This window comes from Microtus oregoni, unplaced genomic scaffold (assembly GCF_018167655.1).
Source record: "Microtus oregoni isolate MIOR12 unplaced genomic scaffold, Mior012 000017F_ref0000208, whole genome shotgun sequence".
NCBI lineage: Eukaryota > Metazoa > Chordata > Mammalia > Rodentia > Cricetidae > Microtus > Microtus oregoni.
In genome coordinates, this window is record NW_024543076.1 from 4,284,799 (window position 1) to 4,300,009 (window position 15,211).

General features: G+C 50.7%; 1 protein-coding gene across 1 annotated transcript in view; it reads left to right on the plus strand.

Moving 5' to 3' along the window:
* Positions 1-15,211, plus strand: part of Pax5 (paired box 5) — a 176,128-nt gene that overhangs the window by 153,589 nt on the left and 7,328 nt on the right. The window contains exon 9 of the mRNA XM_041667866.1: positions 10,292-10,378. Coding sequence (XP_041523800.1) covers positions 10,292-10,378 — 87 coding nt within the window. The remainder of the gene's footprint in view (positions 1-10,291; positions 10,379-15,211) is intronic.

The window sequence follows — 15,211 nt, forward strand, 5'->3', positions numbered from 1 at the left end:
TACGAGTGACAGACCACACATTCTATCTGAGCAGTGGAACCTGGGGCCTGGAAGAGTAAACCCGGGCGTGGGGGCTCCTGGGAATAGTTTGTGGCCACTGTAGGCCACACTCAGCGCCCACAGTTGGCATTGAAGATATGGGCAACAGCCAGTAGCAGCATCAATGTTCAGGCCTGCGCTCACCCAGGTCCCTGCAGCTCTCCCGCACTGCTGTGGGCCAGCAGCAGCCGAAAGGGTCCCATTGTGCATTCTCTCCTTGTGCCTGCTCCCCCCCCCCCCCCTCTCTCTCTCTCTCTCTCTCTCTCTTGGTTTTTCTCTTCCCTCGGCATTTCTGAAGGAAAACCTGAACTGGTAGGAGAAGAGGTTTTTCCCAGCGGCCGATCGATACGCACCATGCAGGGCTGTCCAGGTTGACAGGCTGACCTTTCCTGGGCTTGGGTTTTTGCCTCCCTGTTGGGAGCCCAGGAAGTTCTTGCTGTGGAGAGGGAGGGCAAACATCCCTTGGCTTCTGAAGAGCCAAGCTGGAGGCTAGATTCAGGGAGGATGGAGAGAGAAACCTCTTGGAGGGTATTTGCATATCTGCCACCTTCACAGATGTGAAAACTGAGGTTTGGTAAGAAGTAAGGTGTTTACTGGTCACTCAGAGAGACTTTGGCACAGCTCTGTCAAATATAGACACATGCAGACATACATACCTATGTATATGTTGTGCATATTTCTGTATATTCATACATGTGCTTGTGTATCTGTGTATATCCTGTCTGTATGTAATGTGTGTAATAAATAACACAACGCATAAGCTGGCTGTGTCTGTGTCGTGTCCTCATTTTGATCACTGTGGTCATGGACAGTTCAAACAGCAACCGTCCAGGTGCCCGCTGATCCCTGATCCACCACCGGTCACGTGGTTCTACAAGACCACTGGGAGGAACCTTAGCCCCTTCCAGACCTCTTCTCCCCCTTCCTCCTCCTCTTCCTCTTCCACCCTCATCCTTTACCACAAAGATTTTCTCTCCCAGCCCAGCTTGACTCCTTCAGAAACAGAAGTTGACTGCGAAGTCACTTTGAAAGACTTTCCATATGTTAATTGCAGCCGGCCAAGGTCTGGAGCGGAGGTGGGAGCCCACCATCTGCAGACAGGTCGGCCCCCAGCGAGCTCGCAAATCCCTGTCATCTGGCAGGTGTCGTTTTGGGTTAATTAAGAGCTATGAGGAGCCTGCTTTGCCTGTCACTTCTGAGAATTTTTGGAAACTTTGACTTTCTTGCCATCCCTGGGTTTTGAGCGAAGGGGAAAATGAAAACACCTATGATGTTGAAATCGTAGGTTTCCCAGGCAACTGCATCCGAACATTTTATCACAGCCCCCTCTGAACTTCATTGTCGTGAGAGTTTCACTTTTGTATTTGACCCATTTGTATTTGGAAGGATGTGATGTTTGGGGGATCCCACGTCTGTCCTAAATGCTTTGTTCGGCTTGCTTTCTTTTTGGTTTTTGTTGTTTGTTTGTTTGTTTTTGACAGTACTGGGATCTGAATCTAGGCCATTGCACATGCCGGAGGAGCGCCCTAGCCCTCCTCTGACTTTCTGTTTTGAGATGGATTCTCACTGTGTTGCACAAACTGGCCTTGAACTCTCGCTGTGGTGCCAACCCTGAACTTGCCATCCTCTTGTTTCTCAGACTCCAGATTGACTGGAATGACAGGCCTCTACCATCAGGCTCAGCTCGAAGCTGTATGTTTCTTCTAAGAGAGGAGCTCTTTCCTAACTTAGTCAGCTCAGTGACTTCAATGGGACTCTGGTAGCCAACAGGAGCCTCCTTCAGTGACCAGAGCCCGGGTCATCACTGTTACCTGAGAGCATATTATGTTAAATGCACACATCTGGGTTCTCAGCATTCTCTGTAGGGTGATGCTAACATTCTAGAACTTGCCAGGCCTGAGCTTGGGTAACATGGTCCATGCATTTGTCAAATGAAAGCATCAGTACACTTAAATGTATTGGTTTCGTTACATGCAACCTTCATATCCAAAGGGAAAATGTCTTCATTATCTCAGTGATGAACATTAGTTCATGATATGCACACCGGAATACTTAAGAGAAAATGTACTGATGTTGGTAACTTAGTTTAAAATGTAAAAATGACAAGTGACAGGGTAGAGTGATGGAGAGAACAGCGTGGACATGCCGGGGATAGCCAAGGACGGGAAGAGGGTGGCCAGGGTGGTGTCCTCTGAAGCTCTACAGAGCCCCGTGCTGAGGAAGGAGGCCTGGGGTGGGCTCCCCTCTCCCCTGCCTGGAGTTTTCTCTGTCAGTCATGACAGTTTCTCTGTCAGGCTGAAATCCAGCCCCTTTCCCCTCAAACTGGGGTCTGCAGATTGTTTATAACCATGATGCCCCTTGACCTTCTCCACAAGCTTAGGAAGTTGAAACTCCTCTTCCCTCCTACTTAGAGAGGAAGAAGCTGAACCTCAAGGAAGTAAATCCACATGCCTACGGCCACAAGTCTGCCAGTGGCACGGCCTGGTCTGTAACCTGGGTCGATGTGACATCCCAAGTCATTTTCTTTTCTCTCAAAAAAGACTTCGTTTTTATTTATGTATATGCCTGTGTGTCTGCATATGTGTATGCCACCAGTGTGTAGGTGCCCTCCTAGGCTAGAAGAGGGCATTGAAGCCACAGGGGCTGCAGTTACAGGCAAGTGTGAACTGCCTAATGTAGGTGCTGGGAACTGAACTCTGGTCCTCTGGAAAAGCAAGTGCTTTCCTTCTGAGTTGTCTTTCCAGCCCCCTACAGGCCATTTCCTCCTTTCTTCTCCATGGCAGGCAGCTCTAGGTGAGAGCAGGCTACACATACCTAGGGCATGGCCTGGGCTGCTTCTTTCTGACCTGTTCATATAGCTAGAATCCCATCCTGGGCCACCACTGGCCAACTCTGTCCTGCCTTTGCTCACACGGTGCCTCCTGGGGCCAAACCGCCCCTTTCTGGATGCTCTCCCTTGGGTCTTCAACTAAAAGCAAGAGGGAATTAGGCCCTTGTTTACAGCCTCATAGAAAACTATGATGTCCTTCCCAGTTTTGCCTTGTTCCCAGGCTTCTTTCCCACCCTGGCCTGTGGCGCTATGATCTACACTGTCCTTACAGTGTCCTCTGACCGCACGTCTTCATCATAACTCCATTGGCCACACAAAGACGGCACCCAGACATCTCTGACTTCCATGTCTGGGGAGAGCACCAACTCTAGTTTGCAGGTGTTGTCTCAGTGTGTTTTCTGTTGCTGTCACAAAACATCTGAGGCTGGGTAATATATAAGGAAGAGAAGTCCATCTCGGCTCACTGTCCAGGAGGTGGGAAAGTGTGTGGGCATAGCAGTGGCACCCCGCCAGGACATGATAATGTGGAGAAAGCTGAAGGGTAAGGGTACCCACGAGCCAGGCAAGAAAGTTTGGACTGACTTTCTACAGCCCACTCTCCTAAGAAGAACTGAGGTCCCTCTGAATGACCTTGTCACCTCATAAAGACCACCCTCAAAATAGTCATGTGACATTCAAGTTTCTGCATGAAGTTTGGAGAGGGCATCCATATTCAAACCACAGCAATGAATGACAAGCCATATGGATGCATGGGAGATGGGCTGGAGTGAGTTTCGCCCTGAAAGTTGGATCTAGGACTCTCAATTTTAAAGTGTACATACACACACACACACACACTCACTCACACACACACACAGGCATGCACACACACACACACACACACACGCACACACACACACATTCCATGTAGGGCATGTGCATCTTTAAGATCCTCCAATCTGGCCCTTCCATTTTCTCATGCCCAGCTCTTCAGCTCTCTCTGCCTTCACCCCTAAGCCCAGATCTTGGCTTGCTTTTGCATAACTAAGAACTCAGCAAAAGCTGAGAATTCCTCCTAAAGCCTGGTTCCAGTTTGTTAGAGGGGTTTCTTCCCATTTTCCTTCCAGTACCGTGTGTCGTTGCTTCTCTCTGGCCCTGTGATGCAAGTGCTCACCATAGTCCATTTCCTGTTGCTGTAGTCAAATGCCACAGTACTTTCTAGAGAAAGTAGTTCATAGAGTGTAAGGGCTGCCTCAGCTCACAGCTCCAAGGCCTGGGAGGTTCACTCAGGAAGCTGTATTTGGGGAAGGTTCTTCTTGCTGGTGGGGATCCTATTGAGTTCGGAGGTGGTTAAGGACCTCAGATAACCATAGAACTCCCAGTTCAGGTTCCTCGGCTTGGGAAGCCACAGTTCCATGGTGTTAATGTCCTCCCGCATGGACTCTGATATCTTTAATTACTTCCCCGAAGCCCCGCCTCCAAAAGTCAGTTCAAGCACCCATACTTTTAATGCTTTTTTTTTTTTAGATTCTTTTTTGTTGTTGATTTTATTGAGCAGGGAGATGAGCATAGCATTTTTCTCTGCTTCCCTTACTTCCTCTCCCTTCCCCTTCTATCCTCTCTTATGGTCCCCATGCTCCCAGTTTACTCAGGAGATCTTGTCTTTTTCCACTTCCCATGTAGATTAGATCTGTGTATATCTTCTCTCCTAGGGTCCTCATTGTTGTCTAGGTTCTCTGGGATTGTGATTTGTAGGCTGGTTTTCTTTGCTTTATGTCTAAAAGTCACTTATGAGTGAGTACATATGATATTTGTCTTTCTGGGTCTGGGTTAACTCACCCAATATGATGTTTTCTAGATCCATCCGTTTGCTCACAAATTTCAAGATGTCATTTTTTTCTGCTGTGTAGTACTCCATTGTGTAAATGAACCACATTTTCCTTATTCATTCTTCGGTCGAGGGACATTTAGGTTGCTTTCAGGTTCTGGCTATGACAAACAATGCTGCTACAAACATAGTTGAGCACAGGTCCTTGTGGTACAATTGTGCATCCTTTGAGTTTATACCCAAAAGTGGTATTGCTGGGTCTTGAGGAAGACTGTTTCCTAATTTTCTGAGAAATCACCATACTGATATCCATAGGGGCTGTACCAACATAAAGCCAACCATACTGAACCTCATAGAAGAGAAAGTGGGAAGTACACTTAAATGTATTGACACAGGAGACCATTTCCTAAATATAACCCCAGTAGCAAGACCCTGAGAGAAACAATTAATAAATGGGACCTCCTGAAGCTGAAAAGCTTCTGTAAAGCAAAGGACATGGTCAACAAGACGAAATGACAGCCTACAGAATGGGAAATGATTTTTACCAACCCATAATCATACAAAGGATTGATCTCCAAAATATACAAAGAATTCAAGAAATTGATCATCAAAAGAACAAATAATCCAATAAAAAAATGGAGTACAGACCTAAACAGAGAACTCTCAACAGAGGAATCTAAAATGACTGGAAGACTCTTAAGAAAATGTTCAACATTCTTAGCCATCAGAGAAATGCAAATCAAAACAACTCTGAGATTCCATCCTATACCTGTAAGAATGGCCAAGATCAAAAACACTGTTGACAATTTATGCTAAAGAGTATGTGAGAAAAGGAACACTCCTGCACTGCTGGTGGGAGTGCAGGCTGGTACAGCCCCTTTGGATGTCAGTGTGGCGATCTCTTAATGCTTCTTAATGGAGATGAACGCCAACCTGACTTTTGTGTGGGCAGATTCGAACCATAGACAATGCTTTCATTGGTCCCTGTTGAAGAGGAGGAGACTGCTCAGAGAGGTTTAGTCCCTTACTTAAGGCCACACAGACCCTGAGAAGTGCCAATGGTTGAGCGAGCTCAGCCCGCCTCAGGAGTGCTGCAGCCTGGGTTCTCCCTTGTGCTCCCATGCACCATGCGGGGCCCAGGATGGAAAGGACTATGGCACTGGTGATTCCACGCGTCCAACTGTAGACAGCATCCAGACCTGCCTTGAAGGAGAGCCAATACGTGCTAAACCTGAGATTCGCTGAAGAAAAACCAGTTCCACAGTTGCCCGAATTTGAAGGATGCTTTATTTAAAATATTAAATACTGACCAAGATGAAATTTGGTCAGGACCATCCTGGGAATATTCCAGGAGTGGCCCTCAGGCACAAGTTGTTTGGGGCTTATATGAACAAAACCATGGGCCACTGTACTTTGCCCATGAGGCTTTGTTGTTACTTTTTAAGAACTACAACTACCAGCATTCCAGGAAGTTTCCTGGTCCTTGGGCAGGTGGGGCTTATAGGTTAATTTGGGGTCTTCTTTGTGCTTGGTGCCTTGTGGATGGAGGTCCCACAGACTGAGTGACTGCTATCAGGACGCAAACCCACCCCCAACTTGGGCCTTACAGAACCTTACTTTTTAAGAAATAAAAGCTCTGACTTAAGGGGTTCAGTATGAACCAGTAGAAAGAGGTAGGGAGCCCCAAGCTGGGGCAGTCTTTTTCGCTGGAGAAATTCACAAGGGAAGGTGTGACCTTTGACCTCGGGTCTGTTGACTTCGCCTCGGGAAGCCCCCACAAAAAGCTAGAAGTAGGAACTTAGGTTTCCTACCCTGTGAAAGCCTGCTCTAGAGGAGGGTTTTATACCCACAATGGCCAGTTCCCTCGCTGTAGCCACCCCTACCTCCGTCAGTAGCTTGCACAGCCAGGGACATGCTAAAGGAAACCCTTCTGTGCCGACCCTTCCTTAGGGGCTCTGCGGCTGCCTCTGCTGGGGCTTCTCGGAAGACCTCACCATCACACCTCACAGGCTGACTGGCCTCAAGGCACGGCCCCAGCTTTCAGCTGGGCTCCAAGTCCCTGCCTCCCTCTGATGTTGGAGTTCTACCCATCCTGAAGGCTGGGCTCCATGACCCTTCAGTGGTCCCAGAAAGGGCCCCAGGACTCTAAGCTAAATATATCTTGCTTTATAAGCTGCTTTTGTGAAGTTCCAGCAGAAATAAGTGTCAGGCTGGTGGTAAGGAGGTAGGGGTCCTCAACCTAAAAGACACAGGGATCTAGGTAGGATCTATGGCAGTGGTTCTCAACCTATGGATCCCGACCCCTTTGGGGCCTTATATCGAATATAAATGTATATGTAAATATATAAAGATATTTACATTACAGTTCATAACAGCAAAATTACAGCTATGAAGTAACAAGTTAATTGTATGGTTGGGGGTCACCACAACATGAGGAGCTGCATTAAAGGGTCACAGCCTTAGGAAGGTTGAAAACATGTGGTCTGTTCTGTCCTTTGACAAATGAGGAAGGAGAGGCCCAGGATGGGAAAACAGTGTCTTAAAGACAAGCAAGTTCAAGGCCAGGAGACAGAAACCTGGCCTTGGAGCTGTGTTCTGGCCTGAATAATAACGTCTGTGATGCAGCTTTATCAATACCGTGAGCATCACAGGGTGCTGGGAGGTTCAGTGAGAATCTGGACATGGAGGAGCATGCCACTATGGCTGACATGTGTTGAGCCTTCTCTGGATGCCCTACAAGTACCACGCGAGCTTTGAACTTGCCCTAACTTTTCAAAGAAGGTGCTGAGGTACAGAGAGGAGTTGGGCGATCCATTGAAAGCCCCAGAACTTTGAAGAGGCAGGCTCAGGATTTGAACCCATGAAGACTTTGTGCCAAATCGATCAAGGACTGGCATCCACCTGGTCAGTCTGCTGTCCCACAATCAGTTTTGGTACTCTATGGACCAGATCTGTGGATAGCTTCCCTGGTAGTGAGACCCTGGCTTCTCCACCCCGTACACTCCACTAGCTTACTGTATAGCATGCCAGATAACCAGGCACCATTGCAGCGCCCCCAGCAGGTGGCTGGATAACCTCTGGGTCAGCCTCATGTTTCTGAGATGGCCACGCTCCCCTTACCAAGAATGTACTAGTCTAACAGGGCGTGTCACAGGACAAGGACCCATGTGCCCGCCTCACCATGACTCTGAGCACACCAGGTAGGGGCCCCGGTGACTTTCTTTCCTGCTGGGCACCGGATGCTGTGGTAGATAACAGATCAGAAATTGCTTTACATCTTGGCCTGCAGCAGATGCTACAGCAGGTCCCTGGCTGTGGAAGCTGATGATGGAAGACGAAGCGGTGGCCGTTGTCCAAGTGAGAGGCCTACTCGGTGATTTGTCCCCGGTTGACCTGGGTGTTTCATTCATTCGTTCCCTTTCTCGCTCACCCGCTCAGTGAACAATTAGTCATCCGTGCGTGCTAGATGGCTGCCAAGCCTGGCGATGAAGCTTGGGATCGAGACATAAACAGACAAAACTCTGTCCCCAAGGAGTTTTCAGACTTGTAGAAGAGACAGATAATTAACGAGATGAGCATGGTGAACAAGACAGGTTGGGATACGATGAGCTCCGTGGAATAAACCATGGCAGGACAGGAGGGTGGGCTGGTCAGGGAAAGCATCCCAGGGAGGGCCTTTACTCCATGGGGCCCAGAAAGAGGGTAGGAAAGAGCTTCAGGGACTCTGTTCCATGGGGGTACCAGTGGACTACTGGGCACCCTGTCTGCTGGAAACAGGACACAGACCTGCAGGACCAGACTGCACCTAAGGCAAGGCCGCTGAGACACTAGAGGGCCATGCAGGGCACTCTGTGCTAGCAGGAAATGGTGCCTTCTGGAAGCCACGCAGGCAGAAGAACATGGTGCTGCTGGCTTAGGCTCACTCCTAGTGGATTTGGACGCTGCTCATGTACCTTCGCAGGCCTCCAGGGGTCCGTGTCACCTCACTCCAGCTGAGTGGCCTTGAGACTCCCTCCACTGGGGATGGAGCTCAAAGAGGCTTCCTGGAAGAGGTGGCCAGGCAGTAGGAAATAGAGTGCTAATCAGAGATAGACCAGGCACGGAACTATGAGGACGTCCCTCTGCTGGGGCAGTTCATGGTGTCAGAGCCTTAGGGACAGTGTGTCCCCCTATCCAGGCTTCCATATCTCCACGTTCCCCCCAGCCTGCTTCTCAAAGAGGAGGAGGAGGAAGAGGGAGAGGGGGAGGAGGAGGCACTGTAGCGCTGATGGATAGGCCGAGGCTGGGCTGTGCGGCCCAGCACTGTCACCACGCTCTCCCTCTGTATGCCGGAACCTGACACCCTGACCACTGAGGCATAAAAAACAGAGAATTGGAAGACTCAGCCTGTCAGGCTGGGAGTGGCCCCAGGAGAGGCCTGAGTAGGAGTGTGTGTGTGTGCGCATGTGTGCGTGTGTGCGTGTGTGTGTGTGTGTGTGTGTGTGTGTGTACACTCTGCCTGGGTTTTCCTATGAGTTGGGAGGAGGACTGATCTCTTCCAAAGCCTCTTGCCCTCTAGCCTTTATGCATTCCTTTAGGGGGATAGTGGAGTCATGCTTGGCCACAGGGCGTCTCCCAGGACCATGTAACCTCTGTCATCTCCAGCAGGGGAGGGCCTTACCTGGAGTTCAAGCAAACCATTCAGTGCCCCGCTGGCTTTCCATGCCCTGCTCCAAAGCCTCCGCTAGACACAGTAGGCTCTCAGACACTCAGTGCGAAGACTTGAGAATGCAGTCTGCCCTCTGGGGCCCCAGATGTAGGGAAAGGGGAGGAGGAAGTGGGCAGAGTCTGCTGCTCCAAGAGTGTGGGAACAGGATTTGAAGCTGTGACCTGGCCTAGCTGGCAGAAAAGAGACTCCCTTGGGACTGCTGAAAACCCAGGGACCAGCCAGGGTGGGTGCTTAGCTCTTCAGGTTGCTGGATCTTGGTGAATCATCCTCTGGGTCCACCCTACCCTCCCTTCACCAATGAGCAGTTCACAATGCCTTCCTGAGCATGCTACAAGCATGGACAACTGTCTCCTCCACAGGGCCTAGAAGACCCCAGCCTACTTCCTATGTTGTATTTCCTAAGCATTTAGCCCATCCCTTCGAGGCAGCAGAGCTGCTGTCTACATTCTCCAGACACGGGGGAGGCCTGTGTCTCATTCCCCGCCCAGCTGACTGCCCTTGGCACAGTCGCTCTGCGTTCACAGCACAGGGGGACCACACTAGAGCTGAGGTCGTGGAGAGTGGAACCAACCCCACACTAGGGTCCCTTAGGAGCCTCAGCTGGTGCCAACAGCCCAGCAGACTAGGACCAAACCTAGGCAGGTGTACCAAGTGAGGCCCCACCCTGTACCTGGTGACTCCGTGCCTTCCATTCCCACGGATACAAAGTGCTTTGGGGTGAGAGAAACAGCTCACAGCATGAGGATGTGACCCTGATGTGCTATAATTGATTACCGAAAGTGCCCGAAGCCCTTAGAGGAGACAAGTGCCTTCAATATTCAGTATTTAAGCTGGCCTGAATCCACAGCCTTTTCTGAGCCTGATTTCACGTTTGTCTCCTGTTTGTCCCTCTTCCTACCTACTGCAGGGAGTGAATTTTCTGGGAGTCCCTACAGCCACCCTCAGTATTCTTCCTACAATGATTCGTGGAGGTTCCCCAACCCAGGACTGCTTGGTGAGTACCTGTCTTGTGGGGTACCTGGGTCCTTGGCTGCCCTACTTGGCTTCTCCATTGGGTCAGGGTCCCTCCTGAGGTCTGGCCACTGGGGTGAGATGGGTCATTTGCCCCATAAATGTGGACTATAGGGGCTGTTATGGTGGTCTCAGGGCAGTCAATTCCCCTGCAGCTCAAGTGAGGGAATGTGAGACAGGAAAGAAGAGAGAAAAATGCTTGCCCATGAGGAATTAGTATTTCTTAAGAACCATTAAATATAGTGCAAATTCCCTAAAATAAAAGGCACTGAAATGCAGACTTGGATTGAATGGCGCTGGCTGCCTGGAAAAGTGTCTTACGAAGGGCTCTGAGGCCCAGTGATTGATTAATGATGTCTGCTGTGGGCACAAGTAGTGCCAGCTCTATTAGCAACCAGCTGCCCTGTGGCTTGCCAAGGCATGCTGTGTAGGGCTCAGCTGGTGCCTAACCTTTATCCAAGACTCAACTGGAGAATGTCCATGGCTGGAACAGCCTGGTCTGTGAATATCATCAGTATTTGTACACAGACAGACAGACAGACAGACACATACACACACCCCAAGCAGGACTAGCTTTGGAAGAGCCCTTTGGTTTGTTAATTAAACCTGCATGAAGCCAGCAGGTGAGTATCCACCAAAATTGGAGTAACTTGAAACAGAGGTCCCGGATACAGATTTCACCCTTTAACCCCTTAGCAGGTAGAACCAGCCAGTCAGCTTGCAGGTTACAGTACCGATCTCACTCCTATAGTCAGCTAAAGGTGTTCTACTTCGGGCAGTGAGTGGAGAGAGGAGGAGCATTTGAGACTGCTCAGGCCTATCTTTCCATGTTAACAAGGCCTCCTTCAGCCAGAGCCCATGAATTCCCCGGATCCTTAATTATTTCCAAACCCTAGGCCTGTAAAGTCTTAGCCTTGACTCCTTCCCCACTCTGGTGTGATTAAGACAGACACGTGGAGCTGGGCGGTGGTGGCGCATGCCTTTAATCCCGGCACTCGGGAGGCAGAGGCAGGTAGATCTCTGTGAGTTCGAGGTCAGCCTGGTCCACAAGAGCTAGTTCAGGACAGGGAGGCTCCAAAGCTACAGAGAAACCCGTGTCAAAAAACAAAACAAAACAAGACAGAGAGATGGTACAAATGCCACATTTCTCACTACCGCCTGAGCTGGGCATGGGCCATGGTCTTGGAACCCTGGACTGCTCCTAGCATTCTGGTGTGCCATGCACACCTGTGGATGAAATAGGAGCATGGGCAGTTGGTGCTCCGTGTGAGGGAGAGGCCCAGCCTGCCTTACAAAAGACTCTGAGACTCTCATGAGATCTGGTTTCCTTCCAGCTGAGCCCTGATCCTAATTCTATATGGAGACTCACAGGGAGTGTGTCTCAAAGAGGTCCAGGGCCCGTGGGAATGGCTTTCTAAGGCCACATTGACCCAGGGCTGCTACGCAGGACTTCTTGGCCTAGGGAACACGAGAAGGGCAGAAATCCAGCCCATGGTTGCACAAAGCCCTGCTAAGAGGAGTCACCATTGTGTGCTTTCTACATGACATCAGTGATTAGCAGTGATACTCCCTTCTGGGGGCTTAAGGAGCACAGCAGCGGGGATAAACCCACCCAGGGGTGGTATAGGAGTTGAGGTAGTTGTGAAATATGCACAAATGAGGGACTTTGAACAAGGCTGAGAAGCTGGGAACAGATTGCAGGGCTGTGGCTTGTCCAGAGGGGTGGCACTGGGGGCCTTTTCTGCTCAAGTCTGATAAAAGCCAGTTCACAGCCCATAACATCAGGCTTTGTCCAGTGATGTTACAGGCTAGGGGTGAGGGAGCCTGGAGCAGGTGCCCCTGTGCTAGGTGCTGAGGGCTTTCGGGGGGACTAGAGAAAAGGGCTGAAACAGAATCAAGACTGATTATCTACAGTTCTGTTAGCACCGGGAAAATGCGGTGCGGGGTCATCGCATTTTATCCTTTCCAAAGCCCTATGGGAGCCACCCCACTGTCTCTGAGAGTGGAGGAGAAGAGCAGACTCATTCACCTCAGGTCACATGTGGGCAGGTGTCAGAGGAGGTGTCTCCTTGACTCCAGAGCCTGTATGTTTAGGCAGTGTGTGATGGAGCTCCCTCAAGTTCCCTAACTGATTCAGGCTGGGCAGTTACAATTGGAAGGAGACCTTAGGTCCCTGCAGACACAGGTGAGAGCCCTCCACACTCAAGCCTTGTGTGTGTCGAGGACAGCCGGCTGGTTTTGAGAGCCAGGTTAATGACTTATAATTGCAAACAACAGAATTCACTCTGGTTAATTTAAGTAAAAACATATTTAGTGAAGGACATCAGAGGCTCCCAGGATCTCCAGGCAGACTCGATAAACGGGCATGGGACAAGAGCCAGGAACACACCCAGAGGCATGACCAGGTTGCTCTGCTGTAAGCACCCCATGGCTGCCAGCTGGCAGGAGGCAGCTTTCCTTAGGTGCTTGACAGCCTCGGGAGCTGTTCCCCACCACCGTTCAGGCACAGAGGCCTTTGACACCTGTTTCTAGTAAATGGCGTCCCCCAGCCCACTTCCTGAAGGTGCTTCCTTCCCCATCAATGTCCAACACAACAGAGTCTAATAGGTAGCTCTCAAGTAAAATGCCTGTGACCCAGCAGCAAGGGAAGCCAGGAGGACAAGCCAGAGGCAGGCCTGTGCCACAGGAAAAGTGCCAACATAGGAGGAGTGGGAATCGTGTGGGTCTGCAACATGATACAAGACTCGATCCGCCAGGCCACCTACCCGCCTGGGCCTCAGTTGGCTTGGGGATGAAATGAGGCTGGTTACCATGGTAGCCTCTCTCACCGGCACTGAACGTGAAGCTCTTGAGGCCCAGTGCTCTGACTCCATAGGGATCCTGTTTGCAAATAGCTCTGGTCTGTTCCCACGCTCCCATCATATGGGCCCTGCCACAGAAAGACCCAGTCTGGGGTGAAAGAAGCCAGGAATGTGGGGGCCTGGCCTGTGTTTCCTCAAGCTCGGGTGAGCCCCTGAAGACATATATCACAACTCACTCTTCCCACTCAGACCAGCCTTACACAGGCTCCCCGGTACCCCAAGCTGGCCTGGCTGAAGCCTCCTTTACCAAAACAGCCAGAGTGAGGGCTGACAGCTACCCTCAGCACCTCATCTCATGGGTTCCCCCATCCTGTGGGATCCCCCAGGCTGGCAAAGGGGCAGCAGAGGCAAGCAGAGCTGGCAGGGTTGGCAGCGGAAAAGCAGGCCATGGTCAATTAGGATTAGAATAGGGGCGCCTGTGGCCGCTGTAAAGGGATTAGGGAGGGAACCAGCCCTGAGCCGGCTGGGAATGGCTGTGTCAAGAGGTAAATTGATGATAATGTGAATTAGGGGGGAAAAATGACAGAAAGAAGGACAAGTTTATTCTAGATGGAGGTCTAATGGGTGCCAGGAAGACAGACTGCTTTGTGAGGTGATGTTTTCATTTTCTGTGGTAAATCAAACCCTCAGCCGAGGCTGCCACCCAGGCTGGCTAAGCCCTGAGGGGCGAACAGAGCTGTGAGAGACCTGGAAACCTCACCGCAGGGCTGCTAGAGAGAGCGTCTTTCCTTCTACTTCCTGCCCCTGGTAGACCCTTTGTGGATATAGCCCCCATGATTTTCATATCCTCATGCAATCTCCAGACCTGCAGGGAATGAACCCCACCCCCACCCTGTTGCTGCCCCATCCCACAGAGGAAAGAGTCAGGTCTGGAATAGGGATGTGACCTTGGAGGCAGCAGGAGAATGCCTTTGGGCGATTCCCGGGTGTGCAACCCTTGCCTGGGCCTCAGGGAACAGCCAGGAGAGGCCACCACACTCTCACTGCCTGAGGCTACCCTGTCTTCCTGAGTCAGGGGCAAGAGTGGGTCAGCCTGTGAGGCGGAGCATGGAAGGAAGTCAGGATGCTTGTGTCCTCTAACTCTATGGCATGCTAGCTGTCTGTGGTTCAACAAGTGTCCTCACCCATAAAACCATCATAGTTCCTACCAGATAAAAGTTAACGGGTGTAAGTCCTTAGAAGGTGGCATTTCCACAGCATCATCACACCCTCATTTCAGGGTGCCCTCACATTTGCCCCCCTGTGACCCCTTTTTAAAGAGGAACACAACTGAGGCTCAGGGGAGCAAAGCCACCTGGTCATGGCCTTCCACCAAGACACGGTTGGGCCTGTGAAGAAAACCACACAGCTTCGCCCCCAGTTAGGGTGTCCGGGAGAATGGTCAGGTTCCACCCCCAGTAATGGGGAGACCCAGTCAGGGTTGGTTGGATTTGAATGAGACTTCAGAACAATTCCAAGCCCGTTCTTCTGGCAATTCAGCCCATTAGGCCCACCCCAATAAGACCGGCTGATAGGACCCCAACTTCTATCAGCTGCAAAGAGTCAGTCGCTCTGCTGTTGACCTAGAGCTGTGTTATGGTGGATGAAGCCCTCACCAAGGACACACATCCTTTTTTCAAGCCCAGGATTCAGCACTGAGGTGTGATGTGAGTGGGTTTTTATATTGCTGAACATCTGTCTCCTTGATATGAAAGATTTGAAGCTTTGTGGTTCTGAGAATCCAGCCAGATCCCTGGATCCTCAGCTCCCCAGTTCCCTGGAGCCTCAGCTCCCCAGGTCCCTGGATCTTCAGCTTCCCAGGTCCCTGGAGCCTCAGCTCCAGGTCCTTGGAGAAGAATTTTGGTACAGACAGGAAGAGGCTTCACCCCACATACACTGCTGCAGCTGCTCCATGTCCACGTCCACGCCCATGTCCACGTTCATGCCCATGTCCAAGTCCACACGCATGCCTGAGC